At 37.5% G+C, this 21,936-nt stretch overlaps 2 protein-coding genes across 2 annotated transcripts; both read right to left on the reverse strand.

Annotated features, from left to right (window-relative positions):
- Nucleotides 1-2,854: 2,854 nt before the first annotated feature.
- Nucleotides 2,855-3,802, reverse strand: LOC142846776 (olfactory receptor 10N1). Its single transcript, XM_075967583.1, has one exon. The coding sequence runs from the start codon at nucleotides 3,800-3,802 to the stop codon at nucleotides 2,855-2,857; it is 948 nt and encodes a 315-aa protein (XP_075823698.1).
- A 10,233-nt stretch (nucleotides 3,803-14,035) lies between these two features.
- Nucleotides 14,036-14,968, reverse strand: LOC142846777 (olfactory receptor 10N1-like). The gene has a single exon (XM_075967584.1). The coding sequence runs from the start codon at nucleotides 14,966-14,968 to the stop codon at nucleotides 14,036-14,038; it is 933 nt and encodes a 310-aa protein (XP_075823699.1).
- Between the last annotated feature and the right edge of the window lie 6,968 nt (nucleotides 14,969-21,936).

Below are 21,936 nucleotides of genomic sequence, written 5' to 3' on the forward strand. Positions count from 1 at the left end.
CATAATATGGTATACAATTTTAATCAGATGAATGTGGACAGGCAATGCACTTGGAAATACTCCCAAAGTGGTCCTTGGCAAATCACTACCAAATGATGCTTGTGGGACTCCGTCAGGAACTGCATCAATGCTGATTTGGTTAACATCATCTTCACTGTCTTTGGCATGGGATGAGGTAGCACTTGTGTTTCACCACAATCTGTCTATTGTAGTTCAAAGATGGAATTTTGCCACTAAATTTACATACTCGGGAAAAGACATCCAGTAGTGAGTACATTATGTAGTACATAAACACATAATGAAATAAATGTACCAAGTCTTATTTCTCAACCCTAGTTTTTTCTTCTCCAGTATCCCAGTACATGCAACCACAGCTTGAGCATGTTGTCCTATGTGCCATCTTGGAATGTTATGAGCCTTTCTGGGATATTCTTACTACTATGGATTCTTGATAAGGAACAGCTAGAGAAATATCTAGATACTACACTGATTGTCATCTGAAGACTTTTTTTTTTTTTGGTAAAACATGGAAGTACAGTGATCGATTTTCTTAGCTGGAAATCTGAAATTTACTGAATCAGTGGTATCTGGATAGTTCATGAAGAAGCCACTGGGGAACTCACCAGAGCAGATGCTCACCCCGAGAGAAGGCCAGCAAAGAGATACTGAGCACATCTGCTGTGGCCAACTGAAAATTCCTAAAAGCCACCATTATAACACGGGTGCCATTTATGGAGAGCCCAAAGGCTGTCCTCCTCAAAATAGTTTAATGCTAGAGGCATTAAGTTTCACAGTTGAATTGACAGTATCATGGAGGAATTGATTTTAAAAATGACAAAACTAGGATGAAATCTTAAATAGCCATGCTCTGAAAACATCAATTGTGCTCTAAGTTGTAACAACATCACCATGCTCTGAAAACAAAACAAACGAGAAGAAGAAGAAAAAAAAAACTATTTTTCCTGGTTGTGACAGCATCAAGCTTGTAATACAGTATGAAGAAAGGAGGCTTTGAACATGGGCCCCGACCAGGTTGCAGGGGCCAGATACTAACTTCTCTTCCTACAGGCGTTAAAATAGAGTTAGCAGTGAGGTCAGTGTACATCCAAGACCTATTTGCAACACTTATTATCAGTTGTTTCCTAAACAATTCATTAATATTATGAGTTCTCTGACAAGGTGTGAGTTGTGTAAAACCACACCACAGAACACATGAAGGGCAGTTCCAGGAGAGGCTGGCAATTAGGACCAAGAGTATCTTTGCTAACTAGGTGGGCATTTGAGAGCCATAATGCTAATCCTTATGAGAGTCTATATGTTATTTGAGGTTTCTAATACTGAGAACTCTGGCATAAAAATGGTAAAAGTATATTTTAAAGGACTGGTGTATGTAAGTATAGAGATGATAGTCATGAAGAGGGCATCACAGAGATGCCATAGAAGTATCATGTCTTATAAACATCTTGCCTTCTTCTTGTGAAATAGGGGAACTGAAGTGTGTGGGACCAGAGAATGAGAACAATCCATTCTAAGAAGAGGAGGAGTGTGAAGCGAAATTGATTTGACACTGGAAAGGGATCAATAAGGTCACAGCTATCTCCAATCTTCAACCAAGAGATATGTGTGGGTTGAGTATTATAGATAAAGGAAATCTCCTTGTTGTTCACTAAGACTATGAATTTCTTTTTTTATATTATTTTTATTGAGCTATACATTTTTCCCTTCTCCCCTTGCTTCCTCCCCTCTCTCCTTCTATTCTGTTCCATGATCCCCATACTCCCAATTTACTCAGGAGATCTTATCTTTTTCTCGTGCCTTTGTGGATCCATTTATGTTTCTCTTAGGGTCTTCTTTGTTGTCTAGGTTCTCTGGGATTGTGGACCCCCTTGGATTTCTTGCTCAGAGGTCAGGTCTAGTTACCTCTATAGTTGGCTATAGAATTTCTTCGAAGGACTAGCTACCTGTGGAGTTGGCTATAGTGTTAGAAAGACTCAAGGATTGTAGAGTCAGAAGAACATAGTGTTATAGGCATACCAGTGTATTCAGATATTCTATTGTGTGTTTATTTATTCATTTCCTTATTTAAAGTCAAGGAATTGAACATGTATAGTAGAGGCAAAACTTTATAGGAAGAGAATGCTTTTTGGAGATTTTGCTGTCCTTTGACATCTCTACATGTTTGATAATTATTTTCTTTAACAGGTTTATAATCAGGAGTGAAAATACAATTACTGTATTATATCAAAACCAAAATTAATCTAAAAGACAAATTTAATTTAAATTTACAGGGAATTTAATGTAATTTGGGGCCGATTGTTTGACCTTATACTACTATCTTACAGTAGTAAAATGGTAAGATCATTTCATTTATTTTTTTAGTAATAGTATCAAATGGATTACAATAAAACAACAACTAGCACTTTGGAATAGACAAAACACACAAAAACAAGGAAAAGAACCAAAGACAAGGCTAAAGAAACAGAGGCCCACTGGTTCACACACTTAGGAATTCCAGGAAAATAATAAGATGAATGCCATACTATATATAAAAGACCTGGTGCAAACCCATCTTGATGCTGCGCTTTGTGCTTCATTCTCTGTGAGTTCAAAGAAGCTTTACTCATGCTAATTTAGAGGTTGTTGTTGGCATGGTATTGTTCATTTCCTATGGCTCTTAACATTCATTTTGTCTTTTGTTTCTTGGGGTTCCCTGAACCTAAAGGAAAAGATTTGACGGAACATCCTCAATAGGGCTGAGTATTTTAAATCTTTCATTCTCAGCATAAGGTTTAGTTGTGGGCCACTATCTTTATCCCCATCTGGAGAAGGCTAAGAAAGAGAGTTTGAAATACCATTATTGTGTCCAAATTTGTTTCTGAACACAAAGAAACACATTCTGGAAAACTCTCTTCAAGGACCTCTTCACTTCCTTGTTCCTCAGTGAATAGATTAAAGAGTTCAGCATGGGTGAGACAATATTATTTAATATTTGCACCACAGCACCAAGCAGGGGGTTTGGTGTGCGCTGCAGGTAGATGATGATGACAGGTCCATAGGCACAGAGGATGGCAGTGAGGTGGGCACTGCAGGTGGAGAATGCTTTCTGCCTGCCCTCTGCTGAACGGATTCTCAGAATGGCAATCCCAATGTGTGCATAAGAGACACAAACACTGAAAAGAAGCATCAGAGCCAGAAAGCCAACATTAATGGAACCCACCTTCTGAGCAAGTCTGCTATCAGAGCAAGCCAAAGGCAAAACTGCAGGAAGGTCACAGAAGAAATAGTCCACTTGATTAGATGCGCAGTAGACTAAATGAAAAGTAAAAGAGGTCAGGATGGTGGCATGAAGAAACCCCACTGAACAAGCTATTGTTACCAAGCTCACACACACTCCAGGTTTCATGATGAGCATGTATCTCAGTGGGTGACAGATGGCAACATAGCGATCACAAGCCATCACAGAATAGAGGCAACCTTCAGTAGAACCCAGCAGGTGATAAAAGAAGAGCTGGGCAGCACAGCCTTTGTAAGAGATGGAGGAGCTCTGACCAGAGAGATATTGTAGCATCTTGGGGCAGGTTACTGATGGGAACAGCATATCAAAAATGGATAGAAGTCCTAAGAAGAAATACATGGGAGTGTGAAGGGTAGATGAGGAAACAATTGCTGTGAAAATGAGTGAATTTCCAAGCAAGGTGAAGAAGTAGATGAATAAGAACACAACAAAGAGTAGAGTCTCCAGTCCTTGTGTGTGTGGTATTCCCAGTAGGATGAATTCATTGAGTAGTGTGTAGTTCCTCATTATCTTCAAAGGTAGTCTTGGTACAAACAAGTTTCAGCTAAATCCAAAAACAAGGAAATAGAGTAATTACAAGTAATTCAACACTAATATACCAGTCACCATTCTTGTTAAAATCCCAAATTGGTCTCATGTTCTGTTCATGATCATGAAATTATGTCCAACAGTATCCAAGACTGGATACATCATGCAGAGTAAGTGCTTGATTTATTCACATTTCTGCAGGAGTAGCAAGCGCACATTTGGTTAGGGTCTTTTGGATGAAGATTGCCTGTTGTGTCTGGAGGTAGTAAATGGCCTCACATTGGAAACAGGGTTAAACAAAGAAAAAAGCAGCAAGTAGGCATTTCTAAGAGATTCACTGGAAAGAGAACCCACTAGCCTATTAGTTCACTAATGCAGGAAAATGTCAACCTTTATATTCCTATGACTTCATTCCTTCATACTTCAAAAGGGAAACTACATATTGATAAACACAAGAGACACACAGACACACATGCACACACACTAATGTAATGATTTTTTTAAAAAGAACTATGATTATTACATTTAAATATTAGCTTTCTTAGAAATGTCTAGTAATTACAGATGATGTTGAAATGGAATATTAGGTATTTTTCAAGAAATACTTTGGAATTAGTAAAGTATACTCATATTTCCATATTTGAAGACACTATATTAATTCCTGATTACTAATACAGAGCTAAGTAAAATTGAACACTGCCAAATAAGGATTGCCTTAGAAAACATGTCACAGCGTCAAACAGAAATCATGCTGAATGTCTTTAATCATTTGCATGACATGAATGACCTGGAAGCACAAGTTTCTGGTTATTTTTCAAAGCATTTGCAGAGTTATTCAAAGCACTCATCAAACTCCCAACACATTTATCAAATATGGACTTGAGTACCACAGCTTTGTCAGGGTAAAAGATTTTGATTTTCCCCACATGCTCCTGGAAAAAATAGTCCATCTCCGTGTTGTTTTCTCTCAATCAACCAAGGGAAGTAAACTGCTGAGAATCAGTAATCTTTCCTAGGTTTTCATTGTGGCTATCTGTCACCGCGCTCTCATGGACAGGTCATTGTGAACCATGGAAGCCCAGGTGATGCTTCCATCTACAGCTTCACCTCTATGATCTGCAGTTTGGACTTACATTATAACTGTTCCAATTATTTACTTTATTCTCAATTTGTTTGATTGTTCTTTTTTCATATTTAACATCTGCTGATTGATGCATTTGTCTTCTAAATATTGTAAGATTAAGCCAATTGTTTCCCTCTCTACAAAGGAGATTCTGATGGATAGAGCACATATTCTTGGAGAGTGAATAGTCTTTGGTGCTGCAGCATTAATTACAGTAAATGAAGCATATATAATATAATGAAATATGTATTACTCAAACATATATGTATATATATACATTCAATGACAGTTTCATAATTGTTGATAACTGTTTATCATATTCTTAAATAAAAACACACATGATAATCTGAAATAAAGAATTAAAGAAAGAAAATAGAGTTCTTTGTTCAAAGGAAAAATGGGAAATTTTTGTTATTAGATATTTATTGTAACAAAGAGTGTGAAATTTGCAGTATAAAACTATTTAATTAGTACAGAATTACATACCATGATGTGTATAGCCTTAGATACTTGGTTTATGTAATGGGTCTTTGTCACAGGATACCTAATGTGACATACATATTTCATCAGTTCAATTGGTTTATTTCCCTATTGCCATTTGATAATGTTGATAGACATTTCATCCTATCAGGTTCTTTCAGTCTAATATCCTTAAATGGTGTTTGTTGGAAGAAAGTCGGTTTTCTTCCTTTTTGTTTCCTATAATCATCTATATCTGTGACAGAACTTCCCCTACATTTGAGGCCAGTTGTTCCTCACTGTAGAATCGAGGTAACAATGGCCACTGGGTGGCTCTCATGCTATGGATCTCTCTGCACAGCCTCCTGGAATATTTCAGACCAGCTGCAGTGGAGTTTAATGGAGACTAGTGCACACCAAATAACTGCCATTTAAGTATTTAGTTGATGAACATATTCCTAGGCAAACACATCTAAACACGTGGTACTAAAAACTTTGGGGTGTGGTATATGACGTTTGAACTGTGAAAACATAAAGAACAAATTTAAGTGATATTTTTTGTAGGTAGAAATCAATAGAATTATTTGAGGAACTACACTTGAAACGGTGGCTTGTTCTTCTAATTGTGTTTAGTATATCAGTTCCTCAGTAAATGGCCATTCAACTCATAAAATATCCTCATCCTGAGTGCTGTGAACTTTAAGTATAACAATATTCATGGAATAACTTTGAGAGTGCTAGAAAATTCTATTGCTATCTTCTGGCAGAGGAGAATAAGAGAGAACAGAGATAAGAAAACGGAAGGTGTTTAAGATATTTGTCTGTGTTGGATCTGGTTTGCCTAATGTGTGCCTTTTGTATGCCTCCAGTTTCTAGTCTCTGAAAGAATGATAGTATTACCTTTTAATATCTTGCTTTTAGACCAAACAAGGTACTGCAATAACAAGACTTCTAAGGTCTGCAGATGCTCAGCAATTGTTGTTTACTTCCTCAATCAAGGAAAGTAGATATACTCCTGTGGGCTGGAGGAGAGCTCAGGGAGAAAGCTTTTGTCTAGCAGCTGTAAGAAATTAAGTTCTATCTCAAGCAACAAAAGAAAGACATCAAACAAGGACACTGTTATAATGCATGGCTTGATATTCACATGAATATCATGAACTCTAAATAGAATAATGAGAAGTCTTTATGACATGCTCTTGAACCCCTATCAAGACTAATTTTTTTTAAAGGTGAAAAGTAACATCTGCAATAGAAACAAACAGTTGAAACCCCTGGTTTAAGGGTTAACTGAATCATTTACTGTCCATGATCTCAAAACCAGAGCAAATCAGAACTAGGCAGTACATCTGATCGGTGCTGCGCAACAGGAGTTAATGCATGACTCATAGTGCTGCTGCCTGTAAAGCAGAACAAATCTGATTGCCAGAAAAAAAAAAAAAACTTCCCAACAAGGAATCCTATGAGACAAAGCTCATGAAATTCATCTCACTGCAGCCTGAAATGATTTTTCAGCATTTGAAGAGAGTTTAGAGACAATGAAGTAGATCAATGGTTGAGGACAATTGACACTAGGCCTGAGGACCTGAAATAAATCCCCAGGTCTCATATGGTATAAGCAAGTGACTTATTCAAATTGCGGTGTGATTTCCACAACAATGCTGTGCCAGGAATGTATCCTCACACAGGCATACTTACACAGAAAGTAGACAAGTGTATTATAATAAAATTTTGGCTGGTGGTGATGGCGCAATCCTTTAATTCCAGCACTCGGGAGGTAGAGGCAGGTGGATGTCTGTGAGTTTAAGGCCAGCCTGGTCTATAGGAGCTAGTTCCAGGCCAGGCACCAAAAACTATAGAGAAACTCTGTCTCAACAAACAATCAAACATACATTTTAAATTAAATCAAATTTCCTTTATAATAATAAAAGCGGTTTTCTTTTTTGAAATCCTGAAGATTAATGTATATCACTTTTTTCTAACCATCACTAGCTACTGTTATAGAAATCATAGATGCATGGTCTCAAAACTCATAGTGGTTCATACCTTTAATCCAGGATCTTGGTAGACAGGACCTAGTTCGAGGCAGCTTGGTCTACAAATAGGGTTCCAGGAGAGCCAGTGTTGTTACATAATAAAACCATGTTTTGGAAAAGAAAACAGAAACACAACAAAAAGAGTAACAACTATTTGGCAAATATGTTTTCACCCATAACAAAAGGGTATGCCGTTTGCCTGGAAGTTTGAAGTCAAATTCTACTTTATTGAGATAACTGTAATGAGATAGCAGTACTGATAATTCATAAATTGGGAAAGTCAGTTTCATATAATTAAAAATATTGAAAAAATTTTTCCCAGTAGTAACCTCAATCTTACCTAGCCAGTTAAATTTTATTATCTAGTAGTTACAAGATTAAGGGAACATGCTTAATAATGGCAAAAGTGTGGTAAAAGTGGGACTGTTCCTCCAATGCCAGTAGAATATTTTCCTTTGTTTCTTAGTCTTCGTTATGTCTGCTTGTCTTGGTTATCCCAACATAAATTATCTCTCCAGACCAGCAAGGGGGCATGGGAATAATTGAGACACAGTTCACATGGCAATATCAGAAGGGAGTTACAGATCCTGAAGATCACCCACATTTATTATCAAAACAGTTTTTGTGTCAAAAAGTAAACTGAGGGGGAAGTTCATTATCATCTATTTCCAGGGTAGCAGGACTAAAGTCATATCCTTTACTACAGTTGCTTGGATTAACACCTCCTCCCTGGCGATCACCATAATTACAAAGAAAAGAGCTGAATGATATTAGCATATCCTGACCCTATTGTTAGGGTAGCCACAGCCTTTCTGGAATGCTACATGACCACAAAAGGTGCGAATTTTGGCTTCAGAGCCTGGCCACCATATAGTGTAGAAATATGTGACCTGTACAATATTGCCCCACATGTGCTCAGTGAACACATGGAATGTTGTCATAATTGTGCTTGGTATAGAGTAGGGACCACATTGTGCTTGGTTTTCCTAACTGACAATAGCAGCTTCACAAAGTCACTGTAGCGATTGTATGTGATGATTGATTTGGAAAGTATTAATGCACAGTATTATATTATCCAGTCATTTACTATGATTATAGTTATTATAGGCAGATTTGTGATAGAGACTTAAAGAAAGTAGCTGCAGGAAGGCAGTACTCACTCAGTCCAAATGGATCAATCAGAGAAGCATGTTTTTGCCATAACCAAACAAGACTGGCATGCAACTTTTAGAAAAATCAAGCTCTAGGAACAGATCAGAAAAAGTGAAAGAAATGCTTTCATTCTTCAGGGCTATCTTTTATGTATCTTTGTCTCATGATTATTATTTTTTTCTGTACAAAAACCACATCCAACAAATTTTTATTCATAAGATAGTGTATGATTCTTGGAACACAACCAATGTTGAATCACCTGGCAAAGAATAATAAAGGACTGCATTTCCACACATTATATGTGAAAAAGAAAATGGGGAAAGGAGTCTGGCCATCCTGTATAGGAGTAGGCAGCCCCCACTGACACTATTCCACTAATGAGAGAAACAGGAAGAGAAGCAGTAGGCACTTACATGCATAAGGAATCATGAATGACTCAACAAAGAAAGACAGATTTCCCTTTCTTTTATTTCCAGATTCTTCAATTGAGTTGTGAGAGCTCCATCCCAAACTTTTCCTTTCCCATTGAATTGGGTATCTATTCTGCAGCTTCAGATCCCAGGTGCTCTTCATTCAGAATCACACCAAGAGGGTGCTGCATGTCTGCTGGCACCTGGAGCCATGTCTTAGTGGAAGCAAAATCATCTTACTTCCCTGGAACTTCAGTGGTACCTAGGTCCCTGTGGAGCCTCATCCCCAATCTAACTTAAGTCTCGGGGAGCGTAAGCTCTCTGAGCATAGGGAACAATTAAATATAGTGTTAAGAGTTTCATAATAATTAAGGTAATTTTAAAGGAAGTGGGACTCAGTGTGATTCCCTCCAGTTCTTCTTTTTATTTTTTTCCACCTGCAATGGCAAGTTTTCTTTGCCACCTATAGTGTTTTTCACAGACCTTAAGGATGCTACCTGTCCAATTCTCTCTTGTTTCCAGTTTCTGCCTGATCTCTTATCTCTTGTCACTTCTTGTGCCCAACTAGTCAAAAATCATTCACAAGGATATACCAGTTTAATAGAAACAGGTTAATGCTGTTATTTGAACAACCATATACTTACTTTGGGCTGAAGATACTACTTGTTTGAAAAGAAGGTAAAAATCAATATTTTAAAATACTAAGTAATGGTATATATCAGAAGTGCAGATGTTTGGGTTAAGATATCAAATCTGAAATAGCCTCTATTTGTTCATTATTATATTATACTCACTCATAGAATAAAGATAATTCTATTAAACACCAATCAGACCATGCCTTGAGAAAAGTTGAAGTAAATCATTAAGGAGCTGAATAATGAACAGTCCCTATTATTAGTGATGTCATAGAAATAAAACAAATCATATAAAACTGTGTTTTCTTTGTTTTGGTTTCAAATATTTTTATTGTTTTTTTTTTATTGAGCTGTATATTTTTCTTCACTTCCCTCCCTTCTTCTCCCTTCTGCTTCTACCTTCTTCCATGGTCCCCATGTTCCCAAGTTACTTAGGAGATCTTGTCTTTTTCTACTTTCCATGTAGATTAGATCCACATATGTCTCTCTTACGGGTCTGAAGAACTTTAAATCTTTGAAGAAAGAAATTGAAGACACCAGAAAATGGAAAGGTCTCCCATGCTCTTGGGTAGATAGAATTAACATAGCAAAAATGGCAGTCTTACCAAAAGCAATCTACAGATTCAATACAATACCTATCAAAATCCCAGCAAAATAATCACAGACCTCAAAAGAACAATACTCAACTTCATACAGAAAAGTAAAAAACCCAGGATAGCCAAAACAATTCTGTACAGTAAAGAAACTTCTGGGGGCATCACAATTCATGAGTTGAAACTCTACTACAGAGCTACAGTATTGAAAACAGCCTGGTATTGGCATAAAAACAGACAGGAGGACCAATGTGTTAGGAAAAATCCTAAGATGAGCCGCTCTGCCGATACAAAGAAATCCAATAAGGTCAAATCCAACCAAATTGAAATGTCCATGTTTTATTGAATGCAGCACTCTCGTGTGGACAAGAGCATGGCAGGAGAGACAAAAAACCTGAAACTATGTGTTCCTCCTCTGGGTACCCACTTAAATACCATGTGCGAGTGGTCTTGATCCTCCCTCCCCCTCCCCCAAGGAGGGGTCAGGACATTGCATGCAGAGATTTGGAGTCCAGACCAATCCAACTCCCAGGTCAGGGTGTAGGATGGATTCCAGGGATTGGGGTGATACTCCCAACTAAACATCTCATTCCAGAATCTTTGGATATTGGGGTGACAGGAAGTTGAAGTGATAATTATGACCAACATTTTAGGCTCTCTTTGGAAAAAGGGGAGTAGACTCAAGTCTGACTACTTCTTGCAGGCTTGGGACGACATGGGAAAGAAGAGAGGGAGGAGATGAAAGTTGGCCCACTCACATGCAGCAAAAGGTGTGGTTGGGGCAGCATCTGGTTTGCTGTAGTCCTCAGGCAGCTTCTTTTTGAGGGAGTGTGAAGGCAGGTGGCTAGGAGAGAAAAAGATTGTTATTATTGGTCATATGAAATGGGGCTAGCCATGGGATGAGACATAAAGCAGTTGAAACCAGATTTTAGTTGGCAGGTGTCCTTTATTCAGAAGATTTGGCAAGTGTCCTTGATTTAAGAGAGCTAGTACCAATGGTGAAGTCCCAGAAGCTGTTGTAGGTGCTTTTGGAGTTGTCCTGGGAGTGCTTTGTAGGTTGGTCTTGGCTTAGGCAGCAGGAGTGACCTGTAAAATATGCTTTAAACTGGCTGGGGTTAGTGTAGCAGTACAACAATTAAAGGAACTGGGAACCCTGGATTTTTACCAGACCTGATTCTGGTGTAGCAATAGAACTTCTTCAGGAACCTGTTAAATAACTGGAACAGATTTACATCTTGGTGTCAAAGTAAAAGGTTGCTTTAGGTTAAGACGTATGAACATTTCAGAAGTCAATTAAAGGAAATTGGGAACTCTGAACCTCTGAAGATTGAAACCTGTTAATCCTGGACTATGTAGCCTGTTAAAGAACAGTACTTTGAGTTCAAAACCTTTAGACAGATATAGGAGGAATAAAGGAGCAAAAATGAGATGAGACAGCTTTTTAGCTAGCAGACAATCCCAAATCGACTTGTCCGTGGAGAACACCAGTCTTAGAAGTAGTGCTTGTCATTAGCTGTTGAATACAAGAGGTCCAGAGATTTATTTTGTGTGGGACTATTTAGTCTACCTGTCTTGGCAGGATGAGCAGATCAATGCCTTGATGAAGCATCAGAAAACTGGAGAGGTAAAAGTCCACGTTGTTGCTGTGTGGGTGGCTAATCCAAACCAAAGGCAAAGCCCAGAAGCAGAAGGTCTTCTGTCTTCTTGGAGGAGCCAAAGGGTGCTGCAAACCTGACATGTCTCTGTGTTAGAAGTTCTTGTTGTTAAAATGTCATGATCTTAGATTTGTAAAGGTACTTGAGAACCAGGTGCCATTACCTGGTATTCTAAACTGGGCATATAAGCTAAATTAAATAAAATACACATCTCCCTGGGGGAGGGTCAGGACCATTCCCAGAGGGTATTAAGGTGAGCACCCAGAGGAGGAACACATTGTCCCACGTTTTGCATGTGCTCCCCGTTTTTCTGTCTTATCTGCCAAGCTCCCAGCCACCCGAGAGTGTTGCATTTAATAAAACATGGGCATTTGAATTTGGTTTGATTTGACCTGCCTGGATTTCTTTGTACAGTGGTGCAGCTTTTCTTAAGATTTTTCCTGACACAATGGAACAAAATTGAAAACCCGATATCAGTCCACACAACAAAAACACTCAGTTTTGACAAAAAGGCAAAAGATACAAAATAGGAAAAACAGTATATTCAACAATTGGTGCTGGCAACACTTTATATCAACATGTAGAGGAATGAAAATAAATTCACATACATATCACTATGCACAAAACTCAAGTCCAAATGGATCAAAGACCTCAATATAAAGCCAACCACACTGAACATCACAGAAGAGAAAGTGGAAAATTTACTTGAACGCATTGGCATGGGAGACCCCTTTCTAAATATAACCCTGGCAGCATAGACACTGAGAGAAGCAATTAATAAATAAGACCTCCCCCAAAAGAAAAGTTTCTGTATAGCAAAGGACACAGTCAACAAGACAAAATGGCAGCCTACAGAATAGGAAAAGATCTTCACTAATCCCACATCAGGCTGATCTGCAAAATATATAAAGAAATCTAGAAATTGGTCACCCAAAGAAGAATTAATCCAATTAAAAAATGGTGTACAGACCTAAACAGTGAACTCTAAACAGAGGAATCTAAAATGGCTGAAAGACGTTTAAGGAAATGTTCAACATCCTTAACCATTAGAAAAATGCAAATAAAAACAACTCTAAGATTCTATCTTACACGTGTAAAAATGGCCAAGTCAAAAACATTGATGACAACTTATGCTGGAAGGCATGTGGGGTAAAGGGAATGCTTCTCCATTGCTGGTGGGAGTGCAAACTGGTACAGCCACTTTGGATATCAGTATGGAAATTTATCAGAAAATTAGCAAACAACCTACCTTAAGAAACAGCAAAAACACTTTTGGGTATATATACAAAGGATGCTCAATCATACCAAAAGGACATGTGCTCAACTATATTCATAACAGCATTATTTCCAGATACTGGAAGTAACCTAAGTGCACCTTGACCCAAGATTAGAAAAGGAAAATGTGGTACATTTACCCAATGGAATACTACACAGCAGAAAAAATGATGACATCTTGAAATTTGCCGGCAAATGGATGGATCTAGAAAACATTATATTAACTGAGGTAACCCAGACCAAGACGATTCCTATTTCTACTGGTGATAAAGGACACTTCTGTACTGCTAGTCATGCTTGTGTTTAGTGACACATTTTTAAGCAGATAATACTTAATAGTACAATAGCTACTTTATTGCTCACTTATATATTATTATACCGTTGGCATTAATCTAGACTGCACCTCTTTTATTTATATAAAAATGAAAGGTGGTGGCAAAGAGCGTGCCATCAGTAGGTTCATTCACCTTGAATTACTGGGTATTTCCACTGCATTAAGTATCCAAGCAAGTAAAGGTCTGGTATCATCTGAGCTGTGTTAAGTACACTGAGTTCTAGAAGAAGGTATAAAGGTCCCATTTTTCAGAATATACCTGGAAATTAAGGTCCATAATAGTATTTTGTTTTCTTAAATCACTTTGCTACCAAATATTTTCTTTATTATTTATCTGTTTTTAACACATTTTTGTCTGCCAAGGTGTGAATGTGGAGTCAGAAGACAACTTTCAGGAGTCAGGTCTCATCTTCTGCCATTTGTTTCTGGGGTTTGAATTAGGCAGGCAGTATTTGCCTATGGGTTTGTTTGTTTAAGAAAATGAAAGAGGAGACTGACGAAAAAAGGTAGTAATTTTTAAAAATTAATTATGAACTGAATAGATTAATTCCTAAACACCTCAGCTAAAGTGTGAAATACCCTTCTTAAAGACCGCTTTACTTCTTTGTTCCTCAGTGAATAGATTAATGCATTCAGCATGGGTGACACAATATTATTTAATATTTGCATCAAAGCACCAAGCAGGGGGTTTGGTGTGCGCTGCAGGTAGATGATGATGACAGGTCCATAGGCACAGAGGATGGCAGTGAGGTGGGCACTGCAGGTGGAGAATGCTTTCTGCCTGCCCTCTGCTGAACTAATTCTCAGAATAGCAATTCCAATATGTGCATAAGAGAAAGAAATACTGAAGACAAACATCAGAGCCAGAATGCCAACATTAATGGAACCCACCATCTGAGCCAGTCTGCTATCAGAGCAAGCCAAAGGCAAAACTGCAGGAAGGTCACAGAAGAAATAGTCCACTTGATTAGATGCGCAGTAGACTAAATGAAAGGTAAAAGAGGTCAGGATGGTGGCATGAAGAAACCCCACTGAACAAGCTATTGTTACCAAGCTCACACACACTCCAGGTTTCATGATGAGCATGTATCTCAGTGGGTGACAGATGGCAACATAGCGATCACAAGCCATCACAGAATAGAGGCAACCTTCAGTAGAACCCAGCAGGTGATAAAAGAAGAGCTGGGCAGCACAGCCTTTGTAAGAGATGGAGGAGCTCTGACCAGAGAGATAAAGTAGCATCTTGGGGCAGGTTACTGATGGGAACAGCATATCAAAAATGGATAGAAGTCCTAAGAAGAAATACATGGGAGTGTGAAGGGTAGATGAGGAAACAATTGCTGTGAAAATGAGTGAATTTCCAAGCAAGGTGAAGAAGTAGATGAATAAGAGCACAACAAAGAGTAGAGTCTCCAGTCCTTGTGTTTGGGGTATTCCCAGTAGGATGAATTCATTGAGTAGTGTGTAGTTCCTCATTATCTTTAAAGGTAGTCTTGGTACAAACAAGTTTCAGCTAAATCCAAAAACAAGGAAATAGAGTAATTACAAGTAATTCAACACTAATATACCAGTCACCATTCTTGTTAAAATCCCAAATTGGTCTCATGTTCTGTTCATGATCATGAAATAATATCCAACAGTATCCAAGACTGGATACATCATGCAGAGTAAGTGTTTGATTTATTCACATTTCTGTAGGAGTAGCAAGCACTCATCTGGTTAGGGATGAAGATTGCCTGCTGTGTCTGGAGACAGTAAATGGCCTCACATTGGGAACAGGGTTAACCAAAGGAAAAAGCAGCAAGTAGGCTTTTCTAAGAGATTCACTGGAGAGAGAACCCACTAACCCATTAGTTCACTACTTAGGAAAATGTCAACCTTTCTATGTCTATGACTTCATTTCTTTTCTGCATACTTAAAAAGGGAAACTACACATTGATAAATACACAAGACACACAAACACACATGCACACAAACTAATGTAATGATTTTTAAAAGAGATTATGAATATTAAATCTAATTATTAGCTTTATTAGACATGTCTAATAATTACAGATGACATTGATATTGAATATTAAGTATTTTTCTAGAAATACTTTGGGATTAATAAAGTATACTCATATTTCCATATTTGAAAACACTATATTCATTCCTGATTATTAATACAGAGCTAGGCAAAATTTAACACTGCCAAATAAGGAATGCCTTAGAAAACATGTCACAGAGTCAAACAGAGAAACATGCTAAATGTCCTTAATCATTTGCATAACATGAATGACCTGAAAGCACAAGTTTCTGGTTATTTTTCAAAGCATTTGCACAGATATACAATGCACTCATCACACACCCCACACATTTATCAAATATGGACTTGAGCACCACAGCTTTGTCAGAGTAAAATATTGTGATTTTCTCTTCCTCCTGCTCCTTGAAATACTGTCCAGCTCTGTGTTGTTTTCTATCAGTGAACAGAGGGAAGTAAACTTCTGAGAATCACTAATCTTTCCTGGGTTTTAGTTGTGGTTTTCTGTCACCGCGCTCTCATGGACAGGCCATAAACCATGGAAGCCCAGGTGATGCTCCCATCTACAGCTTCACCTCTATAATCTGCAGTTTGGACTTACCACGTGTATGGAAACTGTCCCATTATAACTGTCCCAATTACTAACTTTATGCTCAATTTGTTTGATCTTTCTTTTTTCATATTTAACATCTACTGATTGATACATTTGTCCTCTAAATATTGGAAGATTAAGCCATTTCTTTCCATCTCTACAAAAAAGATTCTGATGAATAGAACATATGTTCCTGGAGAGTCAATAGTGCTAGGTGCTGCAGCATTAATTACAGTAAATGAAGTATATATAATATAATGAAATATATATTACTCAAACATATATATGTATACACATTCAATGACAGCTTCATAATTGTTGATAACTGTTTATCATATTCTTAAATAAAAACACACATGATAATTTGGAATAAAGAATTAAGGAAAGAAAATGGAGTTCTTTGTTCAAAGGAAAAATGGGAAATTTTTGTTATTGGATATTTTTTGTAACAAAGAGTGTGAAATTTGCAGTAAAAACTACCCAGTTAGTACAGAATTAGTAACTGTACTAACATGTGTACTATGTGTATAGCCTTAGATACTTGGTTTATTTAATGTGTGTTTGTCATGGGACACCTCATATGACATACATATTCTATCAGTTCAATTCGTTTATTTCCTAATTGCCATTTGATAATGATGATAGATGGTTTATCCAATCAGGTTCTTTCCGTCTAATGTCCTTTCATGGTGTTTGTTGGAAGAAAGTCGGTTTTCTTCCTTTTTGTTTTCTATAATCATTTATATCTGTGACAGAACTTCCCCTACATTTGAGGCCAGTTGTTCCTAACTGTAGAAGCAAGGTAACAATGGCCACTGGGTGGCTCTCATGCTATGGATCTCTCTGCACAGCCTCCTGGAATATTTCAGAACAACTGCACTGGAGTTTAATGGAGACTAGTGCACACCAAAAACTGCCATTTCAATATTTAGTAGATGAACATATTCCTAGGCAAACACATATAAACATGTGGTGCTGAAAACTTTGGGTTGTGGTATACGACATTTGAACTGTGAAAACATAAAGAATAAACTTAAGTAATAGTTTGTAGGTAGATCAACAGAATTATTTGAGGAACTACACTTGAAACTGTGGGTTGTTCTTCTAATTGTGTTTAGAACATCAGTTTCTAATCTCTGAAAGAATGATAGTATTACATTGTGTTATCTTGCTGTTAGACCAAACAAGGTACTGCAATAACAAGACTTCTAAGGTCTGCAGATGCTCAGCAATTGTTGTTTACTTCCTCAATCAAGGAAAGTAGATATACTCCTGTGGGCTGGAGGAGAGCTCAGGGAGAAAGCTTTTGCCTAGCAGCTGTAAGAAATTAAGTTCTATCTCAAGCAGTAAAAGAAAGACATCAAACAAGGACACTATTATAATACATGGCTTTATATTCACGTGAATATCATGAACTCTAAATAGAATAATGAGAAGTCTTTATGACATGCTCTTGAACCCCTATCAAGACTAATTTTTTTAAAGGTGAAAAGTAACATCTGCAATAGAAACAAACAGTTGAAACCCCTGGTTTAAGGGTTAACTGAATCATTTACTGTCCATGATCTCAAAACCAGAGCAAATCAGAACTAGGCAGTACATCTGATCGGTGCTGCGCAACAGGAGTTAATGCATGACCCACAGTGCTGCTGCCTCTAAAGCAGAACAAATCTGATTGCCAGAAAAAAAATCAACTTCCCAACAAGGAATCCTATGAGACAAAGCTCAGGAAATTCATCTCACTGCAGCCTGAAATGATTTTTCACCATTTGAAGAGAGTTTAGAGACAATGAAGTAGATCAATGGTTGAGGACAATTGACACTAGGCCTGAGGACCGGAAATAAATCCCCAGGTCTCATATGGTATAAGCAAGTGACTTATTCAAATTGCGGTGTGATTTCCACAACAATGCTGTGCCAGGAATGTATCCTCACACAGGCATACTTACACAGAAAGTAGACAAGTGTATTATAATAAAATTTTGGCTGGTGGTGATGGCGCAATCCTTTAATTCCAGCACTCGGGAGGTAGAGGCAGGTGGATGTCTGTGAGTTTAAGGCCAGCCTGGTCTATAGGAGCTAGTTCCAGGCCAGGCACCAAAAACTATAGAGAAACTCTGTCTCAACAAACAATCAAACATACATTTTAAATTAAATCAAATTTCCTTTATAATAATAAAAGCGGTTTTCTTTTTTGAAATCCTGAAGATTAATGTATATCACTTTTTTCTAACCATCACTAGCTACTGTTATAGAAATCATAGATGCATGGTCTCAAAACTCATAGTGGTTCATACCTTTAATCCCAGATCTTGGAAGACAGGATCTAGTTCGAAGCCAGCCTGGTCTACCTTTAATCCCAGAACTTGGAAGACAGGAACTAGTTTGAGGCCAGCCTGGTCTACAAAGAGGGTTCCAGGAGAGCCAGTGTTTTTACATAATAAAACCATGTTTTGGAAAAGAAAACAGAAACACAACAAAAAGAGTAACAACTATTTGACAAATATGTTTTCACCCATAACAAAAGTGCATGCCGTTTGCCTGGAAGTTTGAAGTCAAATTCTACTATATTGAGATAACTGTAATGAGATAGCAATGGCATATACATAGGACTTCATCTATAGATATAAGGACCCACTTTCCAGGTGTGTTTCTATTGATAGGACTAAGAGCTGATAATTCATAAACTGGGAAAGTCAGTTTCATATCATTAAAAATATTGAAAAAATTTTTCCCAGTAGTAACCTCAATCTTACCTAGCCAGTTAAATTTTATTATCTAGTAGTTACAAGATTAAGGGAACATGCTTAATAATGGCAAAAGTGTGGTAAAAGTGGGACTGTTCCTCCAATGCCAGTAGAATATTTTCCTTTGTTTCTTAGTCTTCGTTATGTCTGCTTGTCTTGGTTATCCCAACATAAATTATCTCTCCAGACCAGCAAGGGGGCATGGGAATAATTGAGACACAGTTCACATGGCAATATCAGAAGGGAGTTACAGATCCTGAAGATCACCCACATTTATTATCAAAACAGTTTTTGTGTCAAAAAGTAAACTGAGGGGGAAGTTCATTATCATCTATTTCCAGGGTAGCAGGACTAAAGTCATATCCTTTACTACAGTTGCTTGGATTAACACCTCCTCCCTGGCGATCACCATAATTACAAAGAAAAGAGCTGAATGATATTAGCATATCCTGACCCTATTGTTAGGGTAGCCACAGCCTTTCTGGAATGCTACATGACCACAAAAGGTGCGAATTTTGGCTTCAGAGCCTGGCCACCATATAGTGTAGAAATATGTGACCTGTACAATATTGCCCCACATGTGCTCAGTGAACACATGGAATGTTGTCATAATTGTGCTTGGTATAGAGTAGGGACCACATTGTGCTTGGTTTTCCTAACTGACAATAGCAGCTTCACAAAGTCACTGTAGCGATTGTATGTGATGATTGATTTGGAAAGTATTAATACACAGTTTGATGTTATCCAGTCATTTACTATGATTATAGTTATTACAGGCAACTTTGTGATAGAGATTTAAAGAAAATAGCTGCATGAAGACAGTACTCACTCAGTCCAAATGGCATCATTCAGAGAAGCATGTTTTGGCCATGACCAAACAAGACTGGCATGCAACTTTTAGAAAAATCAAGCTCTAGGAACAGATCAGAAAAAGTGAAAGAAATGCTTTCATTCTTCAGGGCTATCTTTTATGTATCTTTGTCTCATGATTATTATTTTTTTCTGTACAAAAACCACATCCAACAAATTTTTATTCATAAGACACTTTATGATTTTTGGAACACGATCAATGTTGAATCACCTGGCAAAGAATAATAAAGGACTGCATTCCTGCACATTGTATGTGAAAATGAAAATGGGAAAAGGAGTCTGGCCATCCTGTATAGGAGTAGGCAGCCCCCACAGACACTATTCCACTAATGAGAGAAACAGGAAGAGAAGCAGTAGGCACTTACATGCATAAGGAATCATGAATGACTCAACAAAGAAAGACAGATTTCCCTTTCTTTTATTTCCAGATTCTTCAATTGAGTTGTGAGAGCTCCATCCCAAACTTTTCCTTTCCCATTGAATTGGGTATCTATTCTGCAGCTTCAGATCCCAGGTGCTCTTCATTCAGAATCACACCAAGAGGGTGCTGCATGTCTGCTGGCACCTGGAGCCATGTCTTAGTGGAAGCAAAATCATCTTACTTCCCTGGAACTTCAGTGGCATCTAGGTCCCTGTGGAGCCTCATCCCCAATCTAACCTAAGTCTCAGGGAGCCTAAGCTCTCTGAGCATAGGGAACAATTAAATGCAGTATTAAGAATTTCATAATAATCAAGGTAATTTTAAAGGAAGTGGGACTCGGCGTGAATCCTTCCAGACCTTCTCTTCATTTTTTTTTTCACCTGCAATGGCAAGTTTTCTTTGCCACCCATAGTGTTCTTTAGAGACCTTAAGGATGCTACCTGTCCAATTCTCTCTTGTTTCCAATTTCCGCCTGATATCTTATCTCTTGTCACTTCTTGTATCCAACTAGTCAGAAATCATTAACAAAGATATACCAGTTTAATGGAGGCAGGGCAATGTTGTTATTTGAACCACAATATACATACTTTAAGCTAAAGATTCTACTTGTTTGAAAAGAAGGTAAAAATCAGGATTTTAAAATATTATGTATTGGTATATACAGAGGTATAGATGTTTGGGTTAAGATATCAAATCTGAAATAGCCTCTATTTGTTCTTTATTGTATTATAGCCACTCGCAGAATAAAGATATTTCTATCAACCAAAAGCAGACCATGCCTTGAGAGAAGTTAAAGGAAATTATTAAAGAGCCAAATAATGACCAGTTCATATTAACTAGTGATGCTATAGGAATAATATAATCATAGAAAACTTGTCTCCTATTTCTTTTTTTTTTGGTTTCAAATATTTTTCATTGTTTTTCTTGTTTTTATTGAGATGTATATTTTTCTCCACTCTCCTCCCTTCTTCTTCGTTCTCCTTCTACCCTCTCCCATGGTCCCCATGCTTCCAATTTACTTAGGAGATCTTGTCTTATAAATCTTTGAAGGAAGAAATTGAAGAAGGACAGCAGAAAATGGAAAGATCTTTAATGCTCTTGTGCAGATAGAATTAACATAAGTAAAAATGACAGTCTTACCAAAAGCAATCTACAGATTCAATGCAATGCCTAGCAAATCCCCAGCAAAATATTCACAGACCTCAAAAGAACAATACTCAACTTCAGACAGAAAAGCAAAAAACCCAAGATAACCAAAACAATAAAGGAACTTCTGGAGGCATTACAATCCCTGACTTCAAACTTTACTACAGACCTACAGTACTGAAAACAGCCTGGTATTGGCATAAAAACAGACAGGAGGATCAATGTGTTAGGAAAAATCGTAAGACGAGCCGCTCTGTAGCTGTAAGGAAATCCAATCAGGTCAAATCAAACCAAATTAAAATTCCCATATTTTAATAAATGCCAATTGAGTGGCCAAGAGCTTGGCAGGGGAGGCAGAAAACCAAAAATAATAGAGTTCTGAAAATTAAAAGCTTAGGAATTTGAGCAAGAACTACAGAGGCATGTTTCACCAATAGAATACAAGAGATGGAAGAGAGAATCTCAGTTGTTGAAGATACAATAAAAGAAATGGGTACAGAGGTCAATAAAATGTTAAATAAAAAAAAACTGTCAAAAAAACACCCAGGAAATCTGTGATACTATAAAAAGACTATAGTAAAAAATAATTGTTATAGGAGGGGAAAAATGCAGTTCAAAGTCTCAGAAGATGTTTTCAACAAAAAT

The sequence above is a fragment of the Microtus pennsylvanicus genome, chromosome 3 (assembly GCF_037038515.1).
Source record: "Microtus pennsylvanicus isolate mMicPen1 chromosome 3, mMicPen1.hap1, whole genome shotgun sequence".
NCBI lineage: Eukaryota > Metazoa > Chordata > Mammalia > Rodentia > Cricetidae > Microtus > Microtus pennsylvanicus.